This window comes from Oryza brachyantha, chromosome 9 (genome assembly GCF_000231095.2).
Source record: "Oryza brachyantha chromosome 9, ObraRS2, whole genome shotgun sequence".
Taxonomy (NCBI): domain Eukaryota; kingdom Viridiplantae; phylum Streptophyta; class Magnoliopsida; order Poales; family Poaceae; genus Oryza; species Oryza brachyantha.
The window spans coordinates 14,565,248-14,588,842 of NC_023171.2; the positions used below are offsets into that span (position 1 = coordinate 14,565,248).

General features: G+C 44.3%; 1 protein-coding gene and 1 pseudogene across 1 annotated transcript; one reads left to right on the forward strand and one right to left on the reverse strand.

Moving 5' to 3' along the window:
- The first annotated feature begins 1,918 nt into the window (after positions 1–1,918).
- Positions 1,919–10,889, forward strand: LOC102701023 (annotated as a pseudogene).
- A 1,572-nt stretch (positions 10,890–12,461) lies between these two features.
- On the reverse strand, positions 12,462–21,930 carry LOC102716807 (G-type lectin S-receptor-like serine/threonine-protein kinase At1g11410). Its single transcript, XM_040527359.1, is given in 16 exon segments — positions 12,462–13,144; positions 13,262–13,409; positions 13,494–13,731; positions 13,838–14,048; positions 14,123–14,314; positions 14,405–14,508; positions 14,868–16,207; positions 17,302–17,603; positions 17,706–17,856; positions 17,946–18,183; positions 18,292–18,499; positions 18,604–18,797; positions 18,885–19,001; positions 20,600–21,593; positions 21,655–21,696; positions 21,699–21,930. Coding segments are annotated over 16 exon segments (4,998 nt in total). The 5' UTR covers positions 21,918–21,930; the 3' UTR covers positions 12,462–12,844.
- Positions 21,931–23,595: the final 1,665 nt, after the last annotated feature.

Genomic DNA, 23,595 nt, shown 5'->3' on the forward strand with positions numbered 1-23,595 from the left:
TATAAAATTACAAAAAGAAATACGACTAGCACATTATTCTAGCGGCATCCCGGCAAAATAGAGAAAACCGGCCAGTATAAGAATTTGCAAATCACCTTTATTTTAACATTGCACTCGAGCCTAGAGCCTTGATTTTATTTTCTTTATAATTTAATAATATCAGAAATTCGGAACAAAGTGGATGTATCCGATCATTTTCCATTTGTAGTGTCGTTTCATTGAAATTGTTGCTGGTCCAGAACGTCGGCTATTTCGGAAACTACCTTGCGTCCTTGTCATGACTAATGAAAGCTTTCAAACAAGATTGTCAAAAAGGCCCGGCCATGAAAATTTTTAGAAGACCAAAAAATAGTTTGGCTCTATTGCTTCGCTATTAATAGGGCCAGAAAGGTGGAGTGATTTCTGCATGAGGGGCAGACTATTAATATTAAAACTTCTTTTACTCCCTATATCCACAAAATAAGCACTTTTAGAACAATGCTAAATTAAATCTTTTCTTACTCCAGCTATCAATAGCCAAAAGAAATCATAAACACCGATGGTGTACGGATGATGTTTACTAGATTTTTCATTAACAGACTACCATAATACTCAACCCTTTTAATTTAAAATAACTTATTTTCTAGATATAATTGTTCAAAGCACATATTAAATGCCGTATTAACATGTAAACGAGAGGGTGGCATGCAAGATGAAAGGAAGGAATGATTGAAGCATCAATTCACATCGGCCTAGGAATGGCTAGCATGTATTTGGAAATGTCAGTATTTATAGCATTTGATTGATTATTGCCAAAGGGTGGTACTATTAGCTTTATATTTGAAAGTGTTTTGATACCATACTAGGTTTGTAGTTGCTGGTAATTTTAAATTAATAGTCAAATTTTAATATAAGATAGTTTCAAAAACTAATACGCCATTAAACTTGGACAACACCGGACAGTTATCATAAATAGTATGTTACAAATCATGAATTTCAGCATAGGCAAATATACAGAGGCCCCAAAGATAAATACTAAATATTTCGTGAAAAATACAGGTGTATACTCACTGGACCCTGTTCAATTTGAATCGATTGGAGCATGAAAAACATGATGGATTATTAGCGCATAATTAATTACATATTAACCATCATAAATTTAAAAAGATTTATTTAAATTTTAAAAGAAACTTCTATGAAAAAGTTTTTTTTTTAAAAAACACGCATTATTTACATACCTTAACCTAGGGAGTAGCCGGCCAGAACTTCACTTCCCGACGGGGCCTACTAGAAATTAGACCTTACACGGTTATTAAACGGAGACCTCTTTCAAATTTTGTACGGTTTTGTTAAAGTTTGTTTAATTTCCACGAAATTGCCCTGACAATCCTATATTGCACGAGTGCGCGGCGAGGCTACCTTGGGGCTTAACCAAGCACATTTTTCTCCCGAAGATGAGTTGGCTACACCAAACATGAATTGGCTAGCTTTCGTCACGGCCATCCTCCTCTTCCTCCCGGCGTGCGTCGCCGACGACAAGCTTATCCCCCGCAAACCCCTGTCCATCGGTTCCACCGTCGTCTCCAACGCCGGCGCCTTCGCCCTGGGCTTCTTCTCCCCCGCCAACTCCACCCCGCCCAACTTATACCTCGGCATTTGGTACAACGACGTCTCGCCGCTCACCGTCGTCTGGGTTGCCAACCGAGCAGCTCCGGCGCAGGGTGCCGGCGCTTCCTCTGCACCGTCGCTCACCCTCGCGAACACCTCTGCTCTCGTCCTGTCCGATGGCGACGGCCGGGTTCTTTGGAGTACGACGACGAACGACGTCGTTGCAACCACTGCCGGAGCTCCGGTGGCCGTGCTCGCGAACACCGGCAACCTCGTCGTCCAGTCCCCGAACGGCACCGCGCTGTGGCAGAGCTTCGACCACCCGACGGACACGTACCTCCCCGGCATGAAGTTAGGGATGAGCTACAGGACGCGCGCCGGCGAGCGGCTCGTCTCCTGGAGCAGCCCCGGCGACCCATCGCCGGGGAGCTTCTCGTACGGCGGCGACCCGGACACGTCTCTCCAGATCTTCATCTGGAACCAGTCGCGCCCCTACTGCCGCTCCGCCGTGTGGAACGGCAACCCGATCTCCAGCCAGCTGATGGTCAATGGCAGCAGCCTCATGTACCTGTCCGTCGTCGACGACGACGACGAGATCTACCTGTCCTTCGTCGACTCCGACGACCGGCAGGCGCGCACGCGCGTGCGATACGTGTTGAGCAGCTCTGGCAAGCTCCAGCTCCTGGCGTGGGACGGCGGCGGCGCGTCGGAGTGGAAGAAGCTCGGCGAGATGCCGAGCCACGAGTGCGAGCGCTACGGCTACTGCGGCCCGTACGGCCAGTGCTACTACTCAGACTCGGCGTCGGCGGCCGCGCCGACGTGCCGGTGCATCGATGGGTTCGAGCCGAGGAGCAAGGAGGAGTGGAGCAGCGGCCGGTTCTCGCAGGGATGCCGGCGAACGGAGGAGCTGCCCGGCTGCGCCGCCGGCGAGTTCTTGGCGCTGCAGGGCATGCAGCTGCCGGACAAGTTCCTGCGCGTTGGGAACAAGACGTTCCACGAGTGCGCGGCGGAGTGCGCCGGCAACTGCTCCTGCACGGCGTACGCGTACGCCAACCTGAGCAGCAGCAGCAGCAAGAGGGACGCGACGAGGTGCTTGGTGTGGACCGGAGAGTTGATCGACGCGCAGAGAGTTGGCACGGCTGGTGGTGAGAGACTGTATCTCAGAGCTACTACAGGTAAAAGGTTTCTTGTGAAATTATATTTTTCAGTGTAAAAATTTAATTTTTTTCATGTGCAAGCACCGTAATTTTTTTTCTATATGTAAAACTTCGGTTTCAGTCTCCCTGGTCTCAGTTTGCAAGTTACATTTTCACTATTGCTTGAGATAACCCGCTGAACATTGTTTTTCAATGGCAAAACGTCTCATAATTCTAGCATACTCCTTGCTCCCGTTGGTGAACCTTCAGTGTGGGTTTCTTTAGCGACAGGATTCAGCTATGGTAACATATTTACAAATGAAAAATAATTTATGAATAAAACTTTTATATATGTATTTTTAGCAATCTAAAAGTCAAGACTGGAAAATAAATTTCAGTAAAAACCCTCAAAATCAACTCTAAATTTAGGGTTTAAAATTCAAATAGGTCATTTGCAAATATCTGTCTAGTAATGGCAGGCATGCCAGTTTCAGCTTCAAGTGCAAGCCTAAAGCAAAGCTTCAGGTTCAGGCACAGGCGTGCCAAACTGCCAAATGCAAACATAATCCACCTGCGTTGCATGATGTTAGGAGAGATCATCGTATGGACGATTGTTCAGATTGAAATATTGGATTGATGCTACACTCATAGACGAAATTGAAACAAACACTATCTCTCTGCGCAGGTAAAAGGAAACAGAGAAATGCAGTGAAAATTGCAGTGCCAGTTTTATTAGGGAGCATGCTGATCGTCACCTGCGTTACCCTTTTATGGTTTTGCGTGTTCAGAGGTAAGAACATAACTCTCGTTTTTTTTCAGTGCCTCTGTATGGTCTAACTATGAAGCGCGGAGAAACAAATGGTCATAAGCTTTTCTGGCAGGCAAGAAAAGAAGTGTGAAAAAACACAAGAAAACACAAGTTCAGGGAGTATTGACAGCTACTGCTCTTGAACTTAAAGAAGCAAACACCACCCATGACCATGAATTACCGTTTGTCAAATTTGATGACATTGTGACTGCGACAAATAATTTCTCTAAATCATTAATGATTGGACAGGGCGGTTTTGGCAAAGTTTATAAGGTAATTTCCATTACTAATTGTTCTAAGGTTTTTTGTGGTCCCTCGAGCAGAACTCCATACAACAAATTAGCACTAGGAGGTATGGTGCCTCTTCGAGGACCATAAAAAGCTAATTATCCATTTCACAAATCTATTAACATGGTACTCTTATTGTATTAACATGACACTCTGTTATGACTCAAAAGGGAATGTTACAAGGTGGTCAAGAAGTTGCTGTGAAAAGACTAAGTAGAGACTCTGACCAAGGAATAGTGGAGTTCAGAAATGAAGTTATTCTAATTGCCAAACTACAACATCGAAATTTGGTTCAACTTCTCAGTTGTTGCGTTGAGGGACAAGAGAAGTTGTTGATTTACGAATACTTGCCTAATAAAAGCTTGGATGCTGCTATTTTCAGTATGTTCAACCAACATATCACAAGTTCAAAGAACAATTTAAGGAATGTTTATTTGCACTTCTCACATAGTATAGCTGCTCTTTTGCAGAGAGTGAGAGAGATCTAGCACTAGATTGGCCAACAAGGTTTAGAATAATCAAAGGTGTTGCAAGAGGCCTTGTTTATCTACATCATGATTCAAGGTTGACTATTATTCATAGAGATCTCAAAGCTAGCAACGTTTTGCTAGACTCAGAGATGAGGCCCAAGATAGCAGACTTTGGCATGGCACGCATATTTGGTGACAACCAACAAAATGCCAATACTAGAAGAGTTGTTGGGACATAGTGCGTAATACTTTGTGCCGATTTCACAGCTTAACATACGATTTATTCAATTGAACTTTTATAATTTTTCCATTTTGGAATTTTTCACAACAGTGGCTACATGGCTCCTGAATATGCAATGGAGGGAATATTTTCTGTCAAGACTGATGTCTATAGCTTTGGTGTCTTACTCTTGGAGGTTGTAAGTGGTGTGAAAATAAGCACTATCGATCGCATTATGGACTTTCCTAACCTTATAGTCTATGTAAGTATTTTGCTTCTAAGCTTTCTTGACTTATTTGGAGCTCTTATGCATTCTGAAGAGCCAACTGTTTTTTTTTTCTTAGGCATGGAGCCTTTGGATGGGAGGGAAGGCAAAGGATCTGACAGACCTTAATATCACTGAGAGTTGCATCATGGATGAGGCTTTGCTGTGCATCCATGTGGGGCTCTTGTGTGTTCAAGAAAACCCTGATGATAGACCACTCATGTCTTCAGTTGTGTCCATCTTGGAGAATGGGTGCACCACACTTCCCACCCCAAATCACCCTGCATATTTTGCTCCGAGGAATAACGGAGCAGACCAAAGAAGAGACAATGTTTTCAACTCTGGGAATGAGATGACTATTACAGTTATGGAAGGGAGATAGTTTTTAATTGTAGAATTGTTGTCTAACAGAATGGACGGAATATCTAGATAATTGACATGCATTCTTTGCATCTTTTATGCCCAATTTTAAGATAATTGACATGCATCCTTTGCATCTTTTATGCCCAATTTTAACACTACATTGTTGCTCAAATCATCTTCTAATTTCTAAACCCAAAAGCTTTCAAACCTCGGATATGTCCACTTAAAAGGTACCCTAAAAGTTCATTTCAGCATACCTTGGGCAATAGAGTGGACGGCCCTCCCGCATGGCCGGCCATGGATCGCTTCCAACTACGGCCATTGCGTTCCGACGCAACGGGCACTGTCCCGACGAGCAAGTGGCTGGACGGGTTCGAGCCGGCGAGCGCGGAGGAGCGGATCAGCAGACGGCTCTCGCAGGGCTTCCGGCGGGAGGACGCGCTGCCAGGCATGAGGGTGCCGGACGCCGCCGGCGAGCCGAAGAGGCGACGGGTGCGCGGCGCCGGGGGAGTCGGGGAGCGGCGGCGCTGTCAGCGTCGAGACGTCGAGACGGCGCTCGTGGCGAAATGTTTTGAGGTGGGCCCTTGCCCTACCCAGCCACTGCACGAAATGGCCCGTTTAGGCCCAATTAAGTACTAATTTGGACCCAAAGCAAAGTTACAAAAATGGGCCTTCGCCTCAGAGTAGCAGGCCTGCCAGTTTCAGGTTCAGGTACAGTGCCTTCACCTCAGCGTAGCATCACAATTCAGGCTCAGGCACACAGGCGTGCCAAACTGCCAAATGCAAACATAATAAACCTGCAATCCTGCATTGCATGATATTAGGACAGATTATCATATGAGACATGCTTCAGATCGAAATATTGTTGATTGTCACCTGCATTTCGCTTTTGTGGTTCTGCGTGTTCAGAGGTTAGAGGGAGAGGGTTTTTGTTTTCTTTTCTTGCTCTCAATACTTCTGCGCAGTGTAACTATTAGGGCCTTGAGGCGTGGAACCTTTGGAGGGCATGGTAGATATAACCTGAAAACTCTTTTAAACCTCGAGATTATATCATTTGTTTCTTAATGTTATCTAAATAGTTGTAATTTTTTCGATGAGGTAGATTAATATGTGATACATAACTAAAATCATGCAATATCATATTTAATTTATACAAGTTGAAAGAAAAACAAATATGGCTTTGAATATGTGTATTGTAATCAGAGTTTTTTTTCCTTTTTTCTACAATTTGTAAATATTGATTTGGACATGTATTTTTTGTGGAACGATATACCATATATTAATCTATCTTACTATTATTGTTTATTCCTTTTCATAATTATTTGGATGATAGGCATAAACTCCATTAGGGATTAGAATCCATTTTTAGTCCAGGCAGGCTTTTTAAAAAAAATTTCAACACATATTCACCTCCGTCGAGATGGTCTACGCGACGATTTGAGAACTGGTGATTTGGAAAGCAGCAGGCTTTTTTAAAAAAAAAATTATGACAATGGCTAGTTAGCCTCTCGGCAGAGTTTTCAGGTTTTCTGTTTTTGTCCCACTGCACTGTTCATCGTCACCCTGTTGTCGTGTTACTCTGTAAATTTTCTCCCAAATCTTAATGAAAATCTAGCTTCCCTATCTTGGGGTGGTTCGGCAAAAACGTCCAGGCAGGATTTTCATGTGAAAAGAGGTACTGGCTGTTGGCACAAAACTTGGTGCTTGCGATATCTGCAGGTTTACTGAAAACTAGTGGCTGTTAGCACCTTGTTTATGATCATATAATAATTGACTTGTTTATGGCTATCCGATTGGTGTAATTTTACGGACTGTATATGTGATTTTAGTGTGAATCCATGCATCTATGGCCATTTTTTGCTAGCTATACGTCTCACATAACTCGATATAAAAAATACTAACAGCAGCTGACACTTGACAGCTTCCATTAATTATATCCTATATAAAATACTATAGTTGATTATTCGTATACTCCAGCTTCTAGTTCAATCTTCTTGTATATATTGAAAGATAATAAAGGTGATGTATTTAAATTTTTAAATTGCTTTGGATATACTGTTCCTATGTGAACTGCTGAACAATGCCATGTTCTGTCCTGAATTCCCAGCCGCATCCGGGCTAAGATTTCACATAATTAGTATTAATACAGTAGTAATTAATCACAAAGAGGAAGATTTGTTTCCGTGATATGTTCCATGTACATTATTGCGGCTCTCTTCCTCCTCTTGCCGGCGCTGTGCGCCACCGATGACCGGCTTGTCCCCGGCAAGTCCCTCTCGCCGGGAGCCACTCTCGTCTCCGACGGCGGCGACTTCGCCCTGGGCTTCTTCTCACCCTCCAGCTCCGCCCCGGAGAAGCTCTACCTCGGGATATGGTACAACGCCATCCCCCTCCGCACCGTGGTGTGGGTCGCCAACCGCGAGGAGGCGGCCACCCTCTCATCGTCGCCGTCGCTCGCCGTGGCCAACAACAGCAACCTGGTCCTGTCCCATGCCGACGGCCGCGTCGTCTGGACCGCGGGCGTCGCTTCCGCCGCCGCGGGCTCGTCGCCGTCCAACGCGACGGCGGTGCTCATGAACACCGGCAACCTCATCGTTCGCTCGTCGAACGGAACCATGCTGTGGCAGAGCTTCGACGACCCGACGGACACGTACCTTCCCGGCATGAAGCTGCGGAGCAACTACAAGACGAACTCCAGCCAAGGCCTCGTTTGCTGGATCAGCCCGGAGGACCCGTCGCCGGGAAGCTTCCACACCGCCTCCTGCAGTACTTCATCTGGAACGGGTCGCGTCGACAATGGCGCAGCCGCATGTGGACGGGCTACTCGATCTCAAGCCAGTACTTCGAGGGCAAGGGGAACACCGGCGTGACGGTGTACGTGGCGTACCTCTATACGGAGGAAGAGGTCTCCATGGTCTTCACCGTCGCCGATGGCGCCGGGCCGACGCGGAAAGTATTGAGCCACTCCGGCACGGTGGAGCTCCTCACATGGAACACGGGCTCGTCGGAGTGGGTGCTGCTCGCGTCGTCGCCGGCATGCGAGTGCAGCCGGTACGGGTACTGCGGCCCGTCGGGGTACTGCGACTACACGGAGGTTGCCCCGACGTGCAAGTGCCTCGACGGCTTCGAGCCGGCGAGCGCGGACTGGAGCAGCGGCCGGTTCTTACGGGGATGCCGGCGGAGGGAGACGCCGCGGTGCGGCGACGCGCGGTTCGTGGCCCTGACGGACATGCAGGCGCCGGACAAGTTCGTCCGCATCCGGAGCAAGAGCATGGAGCAGTGCGCGGCGGCGTGCCGCGGCGACTGCTCCTGCTCGGCGTACGCCTACGCCACGTTGAACAGCAGCATGTCGGCCGGCGGCGACACGACGAGGTGCTTGCTGTGGTTTGGTGACCAGCTGATCGACGCGCAGAAGATAGGTCCCTCCTTGGATACTGCTGGTGCTAGCAGCCGTGAGACGTTGTATCTCCGTATTTCAGGCTTGTCATCAGTTGCCATCGCCATCTCCCTCTGTTTGATGTTGAAATTTTTTTTTAACTCTACTTAAATTTATACAGAAGATGATACTTCTAGTCATCTAGATACATTAATATATATACACATACATACAAATTTATGAATAAATCTAGACAGAATAATAATACATTATAATATGAAACAAATATTAGTAACTGGTGCAGCTCATCATTTAATAGTAGAGATGCATGACAAATGAAGCATCGTACATTATACAGGAATGGATTCTAATCCCTCAACATCAAGGATCCCTTCGCTACTTATATGCCATTTAAATAGTTATGAAAAAAATTTAAAAAAATACCAAGTTTTATTATATGTGATATATCACTCTATAAAAGTAAAAGTTTATGGTCGACCTCTACAAAATCATAACAAAAGAATAAATTAAACTCCGAGTAGTATGCTTATATATATTTGGGTTTTTTTTGTCATAATATATATAAGTTAGATTGGAACTTATATATTATGGAGTGGCATATTACATATTAATCCACTTTGATAATTTTTTAGAAATTAATTAACAATTGTTTTAGATTGCATGCAAGAAACGATAGGACGTCGTTGGAGTTGCATTTCAGACAACAATCCGGTGCTACATGAACAAATTAAAGCTTTGTACTTTGTTTGTGCAGGTCAAAGGACAAAGAGCAATGCAGTCAAAACTGTGGTTTCGATTGTAGCTTGTTCTATGGTTCTCACATGTATATTACTTGTATGGATCTGCAAGTTCAAAGGTACTACTACTACTAGCCTTCTCTATGACTTGAAAGACTGATTTATCAGAGGAGAAAGCGTCATGAATTTCTGGCTACAGGCAGGAAAAGAGATGTGAAAAGGCAGACTAATGGAATTTCTGATGGTTTGAATTTGAATAGCCTTGGAGAAAACACAAGACATGATCTTGTATCCCCATTTTTGAAATTCGAAGATATTGTTACTGCAACAAACAATTTTGCCGACACGTTTATGATTGGACAAGGAGGTTTTGGCAAAGTTTACAAGGTTGGTTCCCTTTTATTTTAACTGTGTAATATGAGCAATATGTGACAAAACCTCTTTTGCCTTTGCCAACCACAAAGGGGGTACTACAAGACGGCCACGAAGTTGCTATCAAAAGACTCAGCAGCGACTCACAGCAGGGGACAGAGGAGTTCAGAAATGAAGTGACTCTAATTGCCAAACTACAGCACAAAAATTTGGTTCGGCTTCTTGGTTACTGTGTTGAAGGATATGAAAAACTGCTGATTTATGAGTATTTGCCTAATAAAAGCTTAGATGCTGCCATGTTCAGTAAGTTCTAGTGACAGATGCTAGTAGTTCAAGAAACAATTCAATAATGCTATTATGTTTGGCTAGATATGAATTATATAGTTGATCTTTGCAGATGCTGCAAGAAATTCAGCATTATACTGGCCACAAAGGTTCAACATAATCAAAGGGGTCGCTAGGGGCCTTCATTACCTCCATCATGATTCAAGACTGACAATAATACACAGGGATCTCAAAGCTAGTAATGTTTTGCTCGATGCAGAGATGAGACCCAAGATAGCAGACTTTGGAATGGCAAGAATATTTGATGATAACAAGAAAAATGCAAACACCAGACGAGTTGTGGGTACATAGTGAGTTGTTTCTGGAACCAACTAAAATTGATAAATGACTGAACTCAATTGATATTCAACTTCATAACTTTTGCATATATAATGATCTCGTTAGTGGCTACATGGCTCCTGAGTATGCAATGGAGGGCATTTTTTCTGTCAAGTCTGATGTCTACAGTTTTGGAGTTCTAATCTTGGAGGTCGTAAGTGGTGAGAAGATGAGATCTACTGATCGCATTCTGGACTTCCCAAACCTAGTTTTCTATGTAAGCACGTAAATTGTCTACTTTAAGTGCAAAAGCCTAGGAGTTTCAGGCATGGAATCTGAATGAACATTATTTTTTTATTAAGGCATGGAATCTTTGGAAAGAAGGTAAAGCAGAAAATTTAGTAGACCCATCTATAGGGAGAGCTGCTTACTGGATGAAGCTTTACTTTGCATCCAAATGGGGCTCTTGTGTGTTCAAGAAAATCCTGATGATAGGCCATCCATGTATTCTGTTGTGTTCAACTTGGAGAATGGATGCACTACACTGCCGACACCAAATCACCCTGCCTATTTCGCAGAAATAAGAGATGACCTACTGAACTCTACGAATGCAATGACTCTTACCATCATAGAGGGACGGTAGGGAGAAAAGTCCTCTATTTTATGTAGCACTTCTCCAAGTGATTGCTGTAAACAAAGATAATTGCATGATTACTGTTCTGGAAGTTAGAATACAATATGTTTAATACAATTTGTTGGATGCGTTCTGTGGAAAACCATAAGGCATGATATGATATCCCGCCAAAATAAATCAGAGACAGGGCTGTGAACAGAACGATTAACGAAGGCATTTTCCCGAACAGAAGCAAGGCATTGGCGCGAGCATGAGCGACGGACAAACATGGGTTCACATCTTTGTATCCTTCGATTCCAACGGAGCCCCGATTGGACTGGAGGCGCCGGCGTCCAAGAGGGCGACGGACGCGCTAGCTGGTGGTAGACCTGAATATCTCTAAATTCCGTGGGTCTCCTTCTACGATCTACTGTCAAATCCAACCGCCGTCTTCTTTTTCCTCTCCGCATAGAGAGGCACAATGCTATGATGAACAAAATTGCCATCAGTATCCCAATGCCAATAGCAATCAAGACCCATACTCTCAACCGGAGCACAGGTGTGGTTTGTGATAGTCCTGCACTGATGGAGTTGTCGGATGACAATATGACATATCCTTCAGTCAATCCGATCAACAAATGTATCAGAGACGCTCTCACAAATTGACATGGAGATGGTTAGCACCAAGGACATCTGCACTGATGACTTATTTGCAAAATAATAATTTGGAAAAAGATATGTACATAAGAAAAAATATTATAAATAGATCCTCAGTGCCAAGGACCTATATATAAATATTGTTTCTTATGTATAGGTTATTTTTCTAGAAATTTTACAAATACGCCCTTGACACAAATGTTGGTCCTCTCCATGTCATTGGCACCAGTACATTGGACCTCCGCGCCAAGGTCATTGGTGCTGAAAAAAGTCTATTCTTGGTACAAGTTTTTTAGGAGTTCATTTATAAAATAAGTGTTCTAAAAGAACTGAAATGTAAAAAAAATCACGAAATACTTCTCTACCAATCCTAGCTGAAAAATGGCGGCCCAGAAAACGGAAGTATTGGGCCGCAGTAGGGCAATGGGCTAACCGCCTGACCACCGAGCTCAAAACATCGAGCTAGATTGGGGCGAATTTTCCAGCCGAGCCGCAACATAGGAGGCCCACCCACGCACAATCTGATTCTACTTCTCCTTCGTCGCGCTCGTCCATGGCCGTACTGCCGTCGGCTCGCCTTCCTCGACGGACCGGACTCCCTCTCTTCCACCAGGTAACCACCGCCGCACCCCTACCGCAAAACAGTGGCTGGCGCGCTCTCGCCATAGTTTGGTTTCGCATCAGTAGCAGCTAGGTCAGATGCAGGGGCCGCAAGCACGCTGTCTCCCCTACCCGCTGCCCGCCCTGGCATCTCGACGCTGTTGGTATCCAAGAGCATCCTTGAAGCTGCTCCAGTCGAGTTGTACTAGTCAGGGAAGCCAGCAGCAGGTCGGTGCTAATCTCTGTTCTGTTCACGCGCTAGCACGTACGCCTAACGCCTTAGACATGCTCGACGAAATGCCTAAACCGTTCCACTCCTGCCACGCCTGAGGCGAGTGTCCACTGCACACTTTGCAAATTGCAAGGAAAAAAAGGGGTCACAATTTAATCTACAGGCTAGTTTATACTACAAGATGCCAGCTGTGGGTATCAATGTGTAATGTACAGCTGTTAGAAAATCAACTATGTATTTAACCCACAATTTCAGTTTCAGAGTTCCAGCCAACATTGCTTCTGAGAATCTCACCAGTTTTCACTTTTCCCCTGGTCTCTGGAGACTTCAGTTCTTTGTGTTCTCGCTCGTTTGCACTTCCACTATAGCTTAATATTTACTCTCTTTCTCATGCTCACATATATGAAGGCATTGAGCATCCCACGTCAAAAGGAGTACCAATGATGAAAGGTTCTGCCCCGGCAAAAAATGATGAAAGGTTCTAAAGAGAGTTGCTCTACCGTCCTTGAAAAGCTGTTATAGTCATGGTGTTTCTAGAGTTCTCGTCTGTCATTTTGTCCATTTCACTTGTCGTCTGTGTGAAATATGCAGGTTGATTTGGCATTGCCAGAAATACTCCGCTTCCATTCTCCAAGATGGACACAACAGATGACATGAGCGGCCTACTGTTCGGGTTGTCTTCTACACACAAGAGCCCGACGTGGATGCAGAGCAAGACTTCATCCAATAAACAGCTCTCCACGATGGTTGAATCTATCAGGTTTTTTGCCTTGCCTTCCTTCCATAGGCTCCATGCCTGAATTAAACAGTCAATTCAATAATTTTCATTGTAATACAACTATAAAATCAATTGCTAGATGAATCGCAATATCAGAACTGCAAAGCTTTAGCCTTGGCAGTTCCAGGTACTTACATAGACTATAAGGCTTGGAAACTCCATGATATCAGTAGAGCTTATCCGGATACCACTTACAATCTCCAAGAGCAGGACTCCAAAGCTATAGACATCAGACTTGATAGAAAAGCTGCCCTCGGTAGAATATTCAGGAGCAATGTAGCCACTGTTATTATGGAAAAATCATTAAATGCTAGCCAACTAGTATGTTCATATGAAAATTAAGGCAGGGTTTCAAAGTACTACTCACTATGTTCCCACAACTCGTTTAGTATTCGCCTTTTGCTGGTTTTCACCAAAAATTTTGGCCATACCAAAATCTGCTATTTTGGGCCTCATCTCAGCATCTAGCAAAATATTGCTCGCCTTAAGATCTCTATGTATTACCGTTAATCTTGAATCTTGGTGTAGATAAAGAAGTCCCCTAGCAATGCCTTTGATTATCCCAAATCGTGTCGGCCAGTCTAACAGTGATTTTCTCGCACTATCTGCATGGAACACCAACATCATCATGAAAATCATGTCTACCTTATTCTCCTTTTATATTCAGCAACGTTGGTTGTGAATTTGTGATGACTGATGACCAAAACATACCAAAAAGAATAGCATCTAGGCCTTTGTTAGGTAAGTATTCATATATCAGCAACTTCTCTAATCCCTCAGTGCAGCAGCCGAGAAGTCGAACCAAGTTCCTATGCTGTAATTTGGCAATCAAAATTGCCTCATTTTTGAACTCCTCTATTCCTTGGTCAGAATCCTCACTGAGCCTTTTGATTGCAACTTCTTGTCCATTTTCTAATGTTACCTTCAAATGTACAAAAGATGATGTGAGAATTGAGTATAATTAAATTCAAAACTAACTAATTCAGAATGATTTACCTTGTAAACCTTGCCAAATCCTCCACGTCCGATAAAAAATGATTTGGAGAAGTTGTCTGTTGCAGCGACAATATCACTGAATCGTATGGATGGAAATTCAAGATCTTGAGTGGGATTGTCCTCAAGAAGTTCATGGGAAGTATTCCCACTTCCAGGAATCAACCTCTTCTGGCTTTCTTTTCTTCTTCTATTCTCTATAAAGTTGAAGTTAAGATCACTTCTTCATTCATAACTGATCTTAACAACATCTAAACATAAAAAAGAAGAAAAAAGAATTACAACTGTACCTCTGAACTTGTAGAAACAAAAGAAAATGCAAGAGAGCATTAAAGCACTGGCCAATACTGACATAACAATTTTCACAACATTTCTCCTTGCCCTGCTACCTGCACCAAAACAGGGCAATGCATTATGAGCAAATGCAATACGACACTGGTTTGAAAATTTGTCTCTCTGGCAGTTTCCGAGTTATTTTAACCAATGACATATGGCACAACATGCTTGCCTGTGAAATCTGGTTTCAGAAAAACCTATCAATTTGATATGCAGTGGTAATAGTACAATCTGAATAACTTATACTCTCTCCGTTCCACATTATAAGACTTTTTTTTATCTTGTCTAGATTCATGTGTGCTAATGAATTCAGACACATACAAAATATATATACTAATACATGAATGAATCTAGTTAAACCCAAAAAATTTTATAATATGGAACAGAGCGATTATTGGAGCATCTATCTTACCTGTGGAATTGGCAGGAACACGAAGGTAGAGCGTCTCGGCGGCGGGGCCCCAGGTAGTGTTGCCGATAATGGACATGTCGACGAGCTCCCCAGTCCACACCAAGCACCGGGCGATGCCCCCCTTCCGCCGGCCCGCCTCAAGCCGTGAGTCCACACCAAGCAGGTTGGCGTGCGCGTACGCCTCGCACGAGCAGTTCCGGCGGCACCTCTCCGCGCACTCGTCGAACGTCATGTTCTCGACGAACATCACGAACCTGTCCGGCACCTTCACCCGCGGCAGCTCCAAGAAGCCGTGCCCGCCGCCGCCATCGCACGGCAGCGCCTCCTTCCGCCGGCAACCCCCCGAGAACCTGCCGGCGCTCCACTCGTCGCCGCTCGCCGGCTCGAAGCCGTCGAGGCACTTGCACGTCGAGACGGCACCCGTGAAGTCGCAGTAGCCGTACGGCCCGCAGTAGCCGTAGACGCTGCACTGGTGCGTCGGGAACGAGTCGAAGGTGATCCACTCCGACGACTTGCTGCTCCAGCTCAGGAGCTGGAACTTGCCGGAGCTGGTCACGACGTACCGCGTCGGCGAGGCGCCGTCGGAGGCCCTGAGCTTCATGTAGAACTCCTCCTCGGTGTCCACGACGTCGAGGTAGATGGTGGTGCCGCCGCTGAGGAACTGGGCGGATGTCAGGTAGCCCGTCCAGACGGTGGTGCGCCAGTACGGCCTGGACCCGTTCCACATGACAAGCTGGAGGGACGTGTCCGGGTCCAGGCCGTACGAGAAGCTCCCCGGTGAGGGGTCACCGGCGTCCTGCCAGGACACAATGCGCGCGCCCCGCCGCGTCCGTTTGTTCAGCGTGACCTTCATCTCAGGTATGAACGTGTCGGTCGGGTGATCGAAGCTCTGCCACACAATGACGCCGTTCAGCCGGATGACCAGGTTGCCGCTGTTGAGGAGCTCAGCTGCCGGCGGCGAGGACGCGCCAGCCGCGACGCCGGTGACATTGGTCGTCCAAAGAACGCGGCCGCCGGCATCGGACAAGACGAGATTGGAGTCGTTGGTCAGCGCAAGCCTCGGCGCGAAGGACGAGCCGGCGGAAGATGGGTCGGTGATCTCCGGAGTTGCCCGGTTGGCCACCCACACCACGGTGCGGTCGGGGATGTTGCTGTACCATATGCCCACGTACTGCCTGGCCGGAGTTGAGTTGGAGGGAGAGAAGAAGCCCAACACGAAGGCGCCACCCTCTGAGGCTCTGGTTTGACCGGGCAGGAGTTGCTCGCCGAGCTCTATCTTGTTGCCGGCCGATGCACACAAGCCCGGCAAGAGCAAGACGATGAAGATAGTAGAAGATGCACTGTCCATCAACCAAGATTTGTATCAACTCCTGTAAGCTACAGAAGCTGGAGTAGCTTCAAGGTGCAGATACATAAACTCTGCAGCTTCACAGTTGATAGTGGTTTGGTCTTAATGAAGTTTCTGAAATTTCATTGGACTAATTTCAGTATAAGAAATTTCCGAGTTTGACAGTTGGTGGTATATGATGACGAGTAAATTAGCAAATGGGTGGTGGAAGGAATAGTCTCCTCTGTGCGTGTCACGTTACGCATAAGGCAATCTCTCTCTTGACCAACAACCACAAATTTGTTCTTAGCAAGCTTAACACGATGCTGCGACCAAGAACAAGAGGATCGGTAGGTTGGTGTGGAAGCGTGGTTTTCTGCTTGTGCTTATTATTCATATTGCGCGTGAACCTCGGATAATATCCTCGTCTGTACAATCGAACCAGGTTTGTAGTTTATAAATTTTCAGCTATGTTTAAAATATGTACTTGTTACTGAAATTTCAGAGGATGTCAGGTTATGAAACTTCATATATTACTAAACCTGAAAGTCACCTTTTCAGACTTGCATCTGATGATTGATAATATTGAATTTATTTGTGCCGATGAAGAACTAACGCCGGCTAAATTTTGTTGAGACCCAGAGATTACTGCAGGACAACGTGATCAACAACAGGGTTGTTGGCTGTAGATTAAAGCCCCACACTATTAGGCAGCACAAAACCAGACTTATTAGACACATAATATTGAATTTATCCTATTGCAGACGTACTATTGATTTTGTCATCCTGACGACTCTCTAGCATTGACTTAGCTCTATATGAACGCATACACTTCGCATTAGTCAATGTGCCTTGTTCAACTCAATGACATCCTAGACTTGTACAACTGTTGAGTTATATTTGTCCTTTTGGCTTTTTTGTAAAATTCTAACGTGTTACTTAGATTTTTTTAGATTTTTGCAACATTACAGATAACCAACAAGACAGAAAAAGAGAGTAGGAAAGAATAGCAACAGATTGACTTCCAAAACCACAAATCATGCATCAGTTCTCTACATTTTTCTTTGGGCAGTGACTGTTGCATCTAAAATCAAAGGACTATCCTACCTCCCCTCTATATCTGTTAGCGTAAAGTTATTCGTTGAGCTCTGAACGTTCTCTCTCAGTTGTTCTATTACATAACTCCTTTGTGCAAAGTAGCCAGGGCAACTTGGGGATGGAAGTTCAGTACTACACCCATTCTCCAGGATGTACATAACAGATGACATAACTGGCCGGTCATCCGGGTTTTCTTGAACACACAACAGTGCTACATGGACACAGAGCAAAGCTTCATCCATTAAGCAACTATCCATGATTGATGAGTCCACCAAATCCTTGGTCTTTCCTTCTTTCCACATGTTCCATGACTGAAACAAACAAAAGAACCATTTGGATTTTAGAATTAAAAAAATTTCACAGTCCTCTGGGTTCAATCAAAACTAAACCCTCACAGTAAGATATGTACTTACATAGACTATGAGGTTTGGAAAGCCCATGATGTTACTAGTGGAGCTTCTCCTTATGCCGGTTACAACTTCTAATAGTAACACACCAAAACTATAGACATCGGATTTAGTGGAGAATATACCTTCCATTGCATACTCAGGAGCCATGTAACCACTGTTACCCATTCCAATTACAAGAGTTACTGAAAATGGTTTGAATTTTATCACACTTAATTTGAGTAATAAATTCAAATGACAACTCACTATGTTCCAACAACTCGGCGTGTATTTGCATTCTGTTGATTATCGCCAAAGATCCTTGCCATACCAAAATCTGCTATCTTGGGCTTCATCTCTGCATCTAGCAAAATATTGGCGGCTTTGAGATCTCTGTGGATTATGGTTAACCTGGAGTCTTGGTGCAGATACAGAAGTCCCCTTGCCACTCCTTTGATTATATTAAACCGTGTTGTCCAGTCTAGTTTCAATTTTCTTGAAACATCTATATAGACATAGGCAAATGTAAGTAACATGTTTTTGAGGTGCTTCCAGAGATTATTTTTGCCGGGAGCTTCCAGAGATTATGCATAATAAATCACCAGGAACATACCAAAAAGGGTAGAATCCAAGCTTTTGTTAGTCAAATATTCATAAATTAGCAGCTTTTCATCTCCCTCAACACAACAACCAAGAAGGCGAACCAAATTTCTATGCTGGAGTTTCGCAATAAGAATAACTTCATTCCTGAATTCCTCCGTTCCTTGTTGAGAATCCCTACTTAACCTCTTAACAGCAACTTCCTGATCACCTAGCACTGCCTTAAAAATTTTGAGAAGAAAGTTTATATTTGAATCTGTACCATACAAAATGAACTACTCAAACTTCCAGAATGAATTGAGAATTTTACTACCATATAAATTACCTTGTAAACTTTTCCAAAACCTCCCTGTCCAATCTTATAAGATTCTGAGAAATCATGAGTTGCTAGAGCAATATCCTCAAATCTTACAAATGGGAATTCAAGATCGTGGGCAGGATTCCCTTCTCCTATGTCATCGGATTTACTTGCACCATCCAAAACTAGCTTCCTATGTTTTCCCCGGTTTCTTTTCTTGTCTGTTCATAAAATCAAATGTAGTCTGCATTAATTTTCTGCTGGGTATAGCATGGGTTTGTAAGAAAACACAAAACCATTGAATATACCTTTGATCTTGAACCACACGAATGAAATGCTTAGGACAACAACAATACTGCTTAACACTGGCAGCACAATCTTGACAGCATTGTTCTCTGTCCTTCCACCTGTGCAACAGTACAGCGCTCAGTGCAAAGTTTTACCATCCAAGTGGTAAATATGATTCTGTTTTGCAGGGAGTAGTAGATTGTAAGATAAATTTTCCTTCTAAGAGAAATTACCGAGAGGTGCCATTTTTAGTGTAAGATTTGGTACATGATATACTAAAGGTATAAGAGGAATATTCCAAGGGCAATTCTATCCTTAAAAAAATTCTTTAGGTATCAAAATTTTGGTATCCCTAAGATATAAAGTACATGTATATACCAAAATTAGAGTATTATTATCATCCTGAGGGCAGTAGACTCTCCATTGCTACGTAACAAAAATTGATGATATAGAGGAAAGAAAAGAAAGAAAAGAGAAAAAATGTTTTTATGCATGACAATGATTTAGAGTAAATTTTATTGCATGGGGGTACATTAAAAAGGAAATAAGAGTAACAAAAAAGATATCTTGTTGTGTAAATGAAGAAGACATGCATGTACCTTATACATATGCTTACAAAATGGGTTAGTGTTGCTGATGTGGATAAACGAAGAGTCAATCCTAGACTACATTTGAACCCAAGCTGTTGTACCCAGCAAAAAGTTAAAATCATATTCCCTTCATTCCATATTATAGTTCTAAGTTTGCCTAAATTTATTCATATATCAATATATATATTTTGTATATATGTCTAGTCAATGTTAGAAAGCCTGGTTATGTGGAACAGGAGGAATAGTAGCAAAGCCAGCTAAAAAAAATAAGAGCAACAAGAAAAAAGAATAGGTGTCAGTCCATAGTGGAAGATAAAAGTGGTGGCTGGTAGGGTTCAATTGCATTACCACTATGTCTCAACCATTAGATGTGTGGTCTCACTCTTCTACGAGTCCACATGTCACTATGTCAGTGGGTGTAATGACATTGTTACTAGATCCTACATAAGCGGTGAGGAGGAGGGAAATTACTATCATTTTGACATGGTCGTCACCTCCGTGGTACTAGCGTCAGGGTTGGACAAGGAGAACAGGAGGTCATCAAGCTGATCCCCTGCCCCAGATGCTACGTTGAGCTTCTCATCATTCTCATTGCTCACCATCAATTCGAGGAGCCCCTCTGATGGCGCCCTCACACCTATCTAGAGCAGGGCGTACATGATCCTTAGTACATAGTCGTGATTTGGTACCTGCCCTCCCCACAGGATAGTAAAATTCCTCTCAAAATTACCTTTTTAGATTTGTTAAAATTGCTCGGAATCTAAAGTTATTGAATTTGAACTTTAAACTACAAAGATCTGCCTCTCACATACTATAAAAACAATCAAATTGTAAAAACGGTAAAATAATCAAATTGTAAACGGTGATTGATACTCACTCTATTCTACGTAAAGCCGATTTAGTACTAGATGTGAGACATTCTAATATTATAAACCTAGATTTATCTCTGTCCAGATTTGCTATAATAGGATGCATCGCATCCATCATTTTTTTTAAGGACAGATGGAGTCCATAAAAAGATAATACTCTCTCCACTCCATATTATAAAAATTTTTAAGTTTGTCTAAATTTATCTATATATTAATATAAGTTTTATATATGTGTCTAGATTTATTAACAGGCGGAGATAGAGAGATAGTGCTTACCCGCGTCAAGGCTAACAATTCTGAGGTAGATAGTGTCGCTGCCGAACGCTTCACCAACCTTCTCCGAGTCAATCAGCTCGCCTGACCACACCAAGCACCTCGTCATGTCGCCCTTCGATCTGCTGCTGCTCAGGTTGGCGTAAGCGTACGCCACGCACGAGCAGTTCCGGCTGCACTCGCCGGCGCACGCATCGAACGTCCTGTTCGCGACGAGCACGAACTTGTCCGGCGACTTCATCCCCGGCACGGCCAAGAAACGGTCATGACCGCACTGCACCGCGTCCTTTCGCCGGCAGCCCCGCGAGAACCGGCCGCTGCTCCACTCCTCCGCGCTCGCCGGCTCGAAGCCGGCGAGGCACTTGCACGTCGGGACAGCCCCCTTCGCCACCGTGTTGTCGCAGTAGCCGTTCGCGCCGCAGTAGCCGTAGCGGTTGCACTCCCATGTCGGCCATTCCCCGAGCACGGCCCACGCCGACGAGCTGCTGTTCCAGCTCTGGAGCTGGTATTTGCCGGTGTAGGTCAGCACGTACCTCGTGTGCGGCGAACCCTCGGAGACGCTGAACGTTATGTATCTCTTCTCGTCAACGTCGACGACGGAGAAGTAGATGATGTCGCTGGTGTTCGCCTGGTACTGGCTCGACACCATGTAGCCCGTCCATGGCCCGTCCCTCGTGACCGGCCGCGTCCCGTTCCAGAGGAACACCTGGAGCAACGTGTCCGGGTCGCCGCCGTACGAGAAGCTCCCCGGCGACGGGTCATCGGGGCCTCTCCACGACACCAACCGATCGGAGACGCGCGTCCTGTACGCGACCGCGAGCTTCATCCCAGGGAGGAACGAGTCGGTCGGGTGCTCGAAGCTCTGCCACAGGGTGGTGCCGTTCGGTGACCGGATGACGAGGTTGCCGGTGCTCAGGAGCACAGCGGCGGGGCCATCCGCCGCCGTGGGGCTATCTGCGCCGGTGACGTTCGTCGTCCAACGGACGCGGCCGTCGGCGTCGGACAAGACAAGGTTGGACGAGTTGGTCAGTGACATCGTCGGCGCAGAGGAGGTACCCTTCGTGACAGGGGTTTCTCGGTTGGCGACCCACACCACCGTGCGCCGTGGCACGTCGTTGTACCATATGCCGAGGTACATCTTCTCCGGGGTGGAGTTTGAGGGGGAGAAGAAGCCCAAGGCGAAGGCGCCGCCGTCCGAGACGACGGTGACACCAGGCGAGAGCGGCTTGCCGGCGACAAGCCGGTCGTCGGGTGCACATGGCGGCGGCAGGAGGAGAATGACACCGATGACGATGTAGGTGAAAGCAGCTGACAAATCCATCAGAACAGCTATTCGTGAGCAGAATTCAGAAAAGAGCTATGCAAACTGATTAGTGAAGCTTCTTCTGCTTGACCAAGAATTTTCTTTGAGCTAGCCTTCTTCATCTGCAAGCAATGGGGATTAGAGTATTATTTCCGTTTTGACAATCTGAAGAGTTCTCTAGGAAATTAGCTGCAGAAAATCACTGTTACGTCACGTCGAAGTGTAGATGAAAAAGAGATATGATGACATTGTCAGTTCAGACAAAACAGAAGGGAGCCATTCGGCTTTAGTTTACGGTTCATTTAGATGGTAGAAACTTCCTTTCAAAAAAAAAAAAATTAGATGGTAGAAACAATGGAAAAGTAAACTGTAAAACCCAGTGGAGCAAGCTTCGTTGTAATGCAGCGTTTTTCTTTCTCAATGGGTTTGTCTGAACTCTGATTCAGTCATGAGCAATAGCTAAGTTTTCCGTTTTCTGTACAAGTTGGAAGCTGCAGATGTTGCTTTCGCCTTGCATAGAATAATGAAACAACAAAAATCGAAACCATGAAATCCATACTTTGCTGAGAAAAACGAAGGCTTAATTTCCCAAGAGGAACCTTCATGCTGACCGTGAGTCCAGTTGCGCTCAAGAAATTAGCACAATCCCAAACATGGTTTGCTAAATAATTTATCATTACCCTGCAATACTCTTCTAAGGGCACCTCTAATGCAGCGCTAAAGAGAGGTGTTTGTGTAAAAAATCAGTATAATGCTTAGCATAATTATATTATTAAACATCTCACTAAGCAATCTGCACTGGAGTTGTCCTAATATAAACAAAAGCACACAAACAAATAATCTAGGCACGAAAAAATAATAGCAATAAGTTGACTTCCAAACCACAAATCGTGCATCAGCGATCTACATTTTTATTTGGACAGTAACGGTTACATCCAAAGCAAAAGAATTATCCTACTCCCCTATATATTTGTTCATGTAAGACTGTTCACTGAGTTCTGAATATTATCTTTAGGAGGTTTTTTTTCCATCCTTGATAAGGTAATATGAGGCATCATTTTTTATCTAAGGTACCAAACATAAAAAACAGTGGTGCCTCTTGGTACCCTACTCAAGGATGGTAAAATTGCTCTATCTTTAGAGCTTTTTTTCATCCTTGAGGAGGTACCACTGTTTTCTATATAAAATTTGGTATCTTATAGTATCTAAGGTATCAAGAGGTACCAAATTTTACCTAGAAAACACTAGTACATATTGGTACCTCCTCAAGAATGTAAAATTGCTCTTATCTTTCAGAGATTTGTTTTAGCCCAACAAAAAGTATCTCGAGGTATCGGTATCTCGTGGTATCAAATCGTTTCTGATCGTTGGATCCAACAGTGCACATCCTACTCAGCTAGATCCAATGGTAGAAAAATGATTTGGTACCTCGAGATACCAGTAACTCAAAATACTTTTTGTTGGACCGGAACGATTCTCTATCTTTAAGGGCTTTTTTACCGTCCTTGAAAAGTACCTCAAGATATCAAGAATTTTAGTATAAATTTTTTGTACCTTAAGATATAATGTACCTCAAGGTACCATACTTTTGCACTAAAAAGATGATACCTTTATGTACTTTTTTTAAGGATAGCAAAAAAGTTCTATCTTTAAATAGCTCAATTTCAGAACTCCTTTGTGCAAAGTAGCCAGGGCA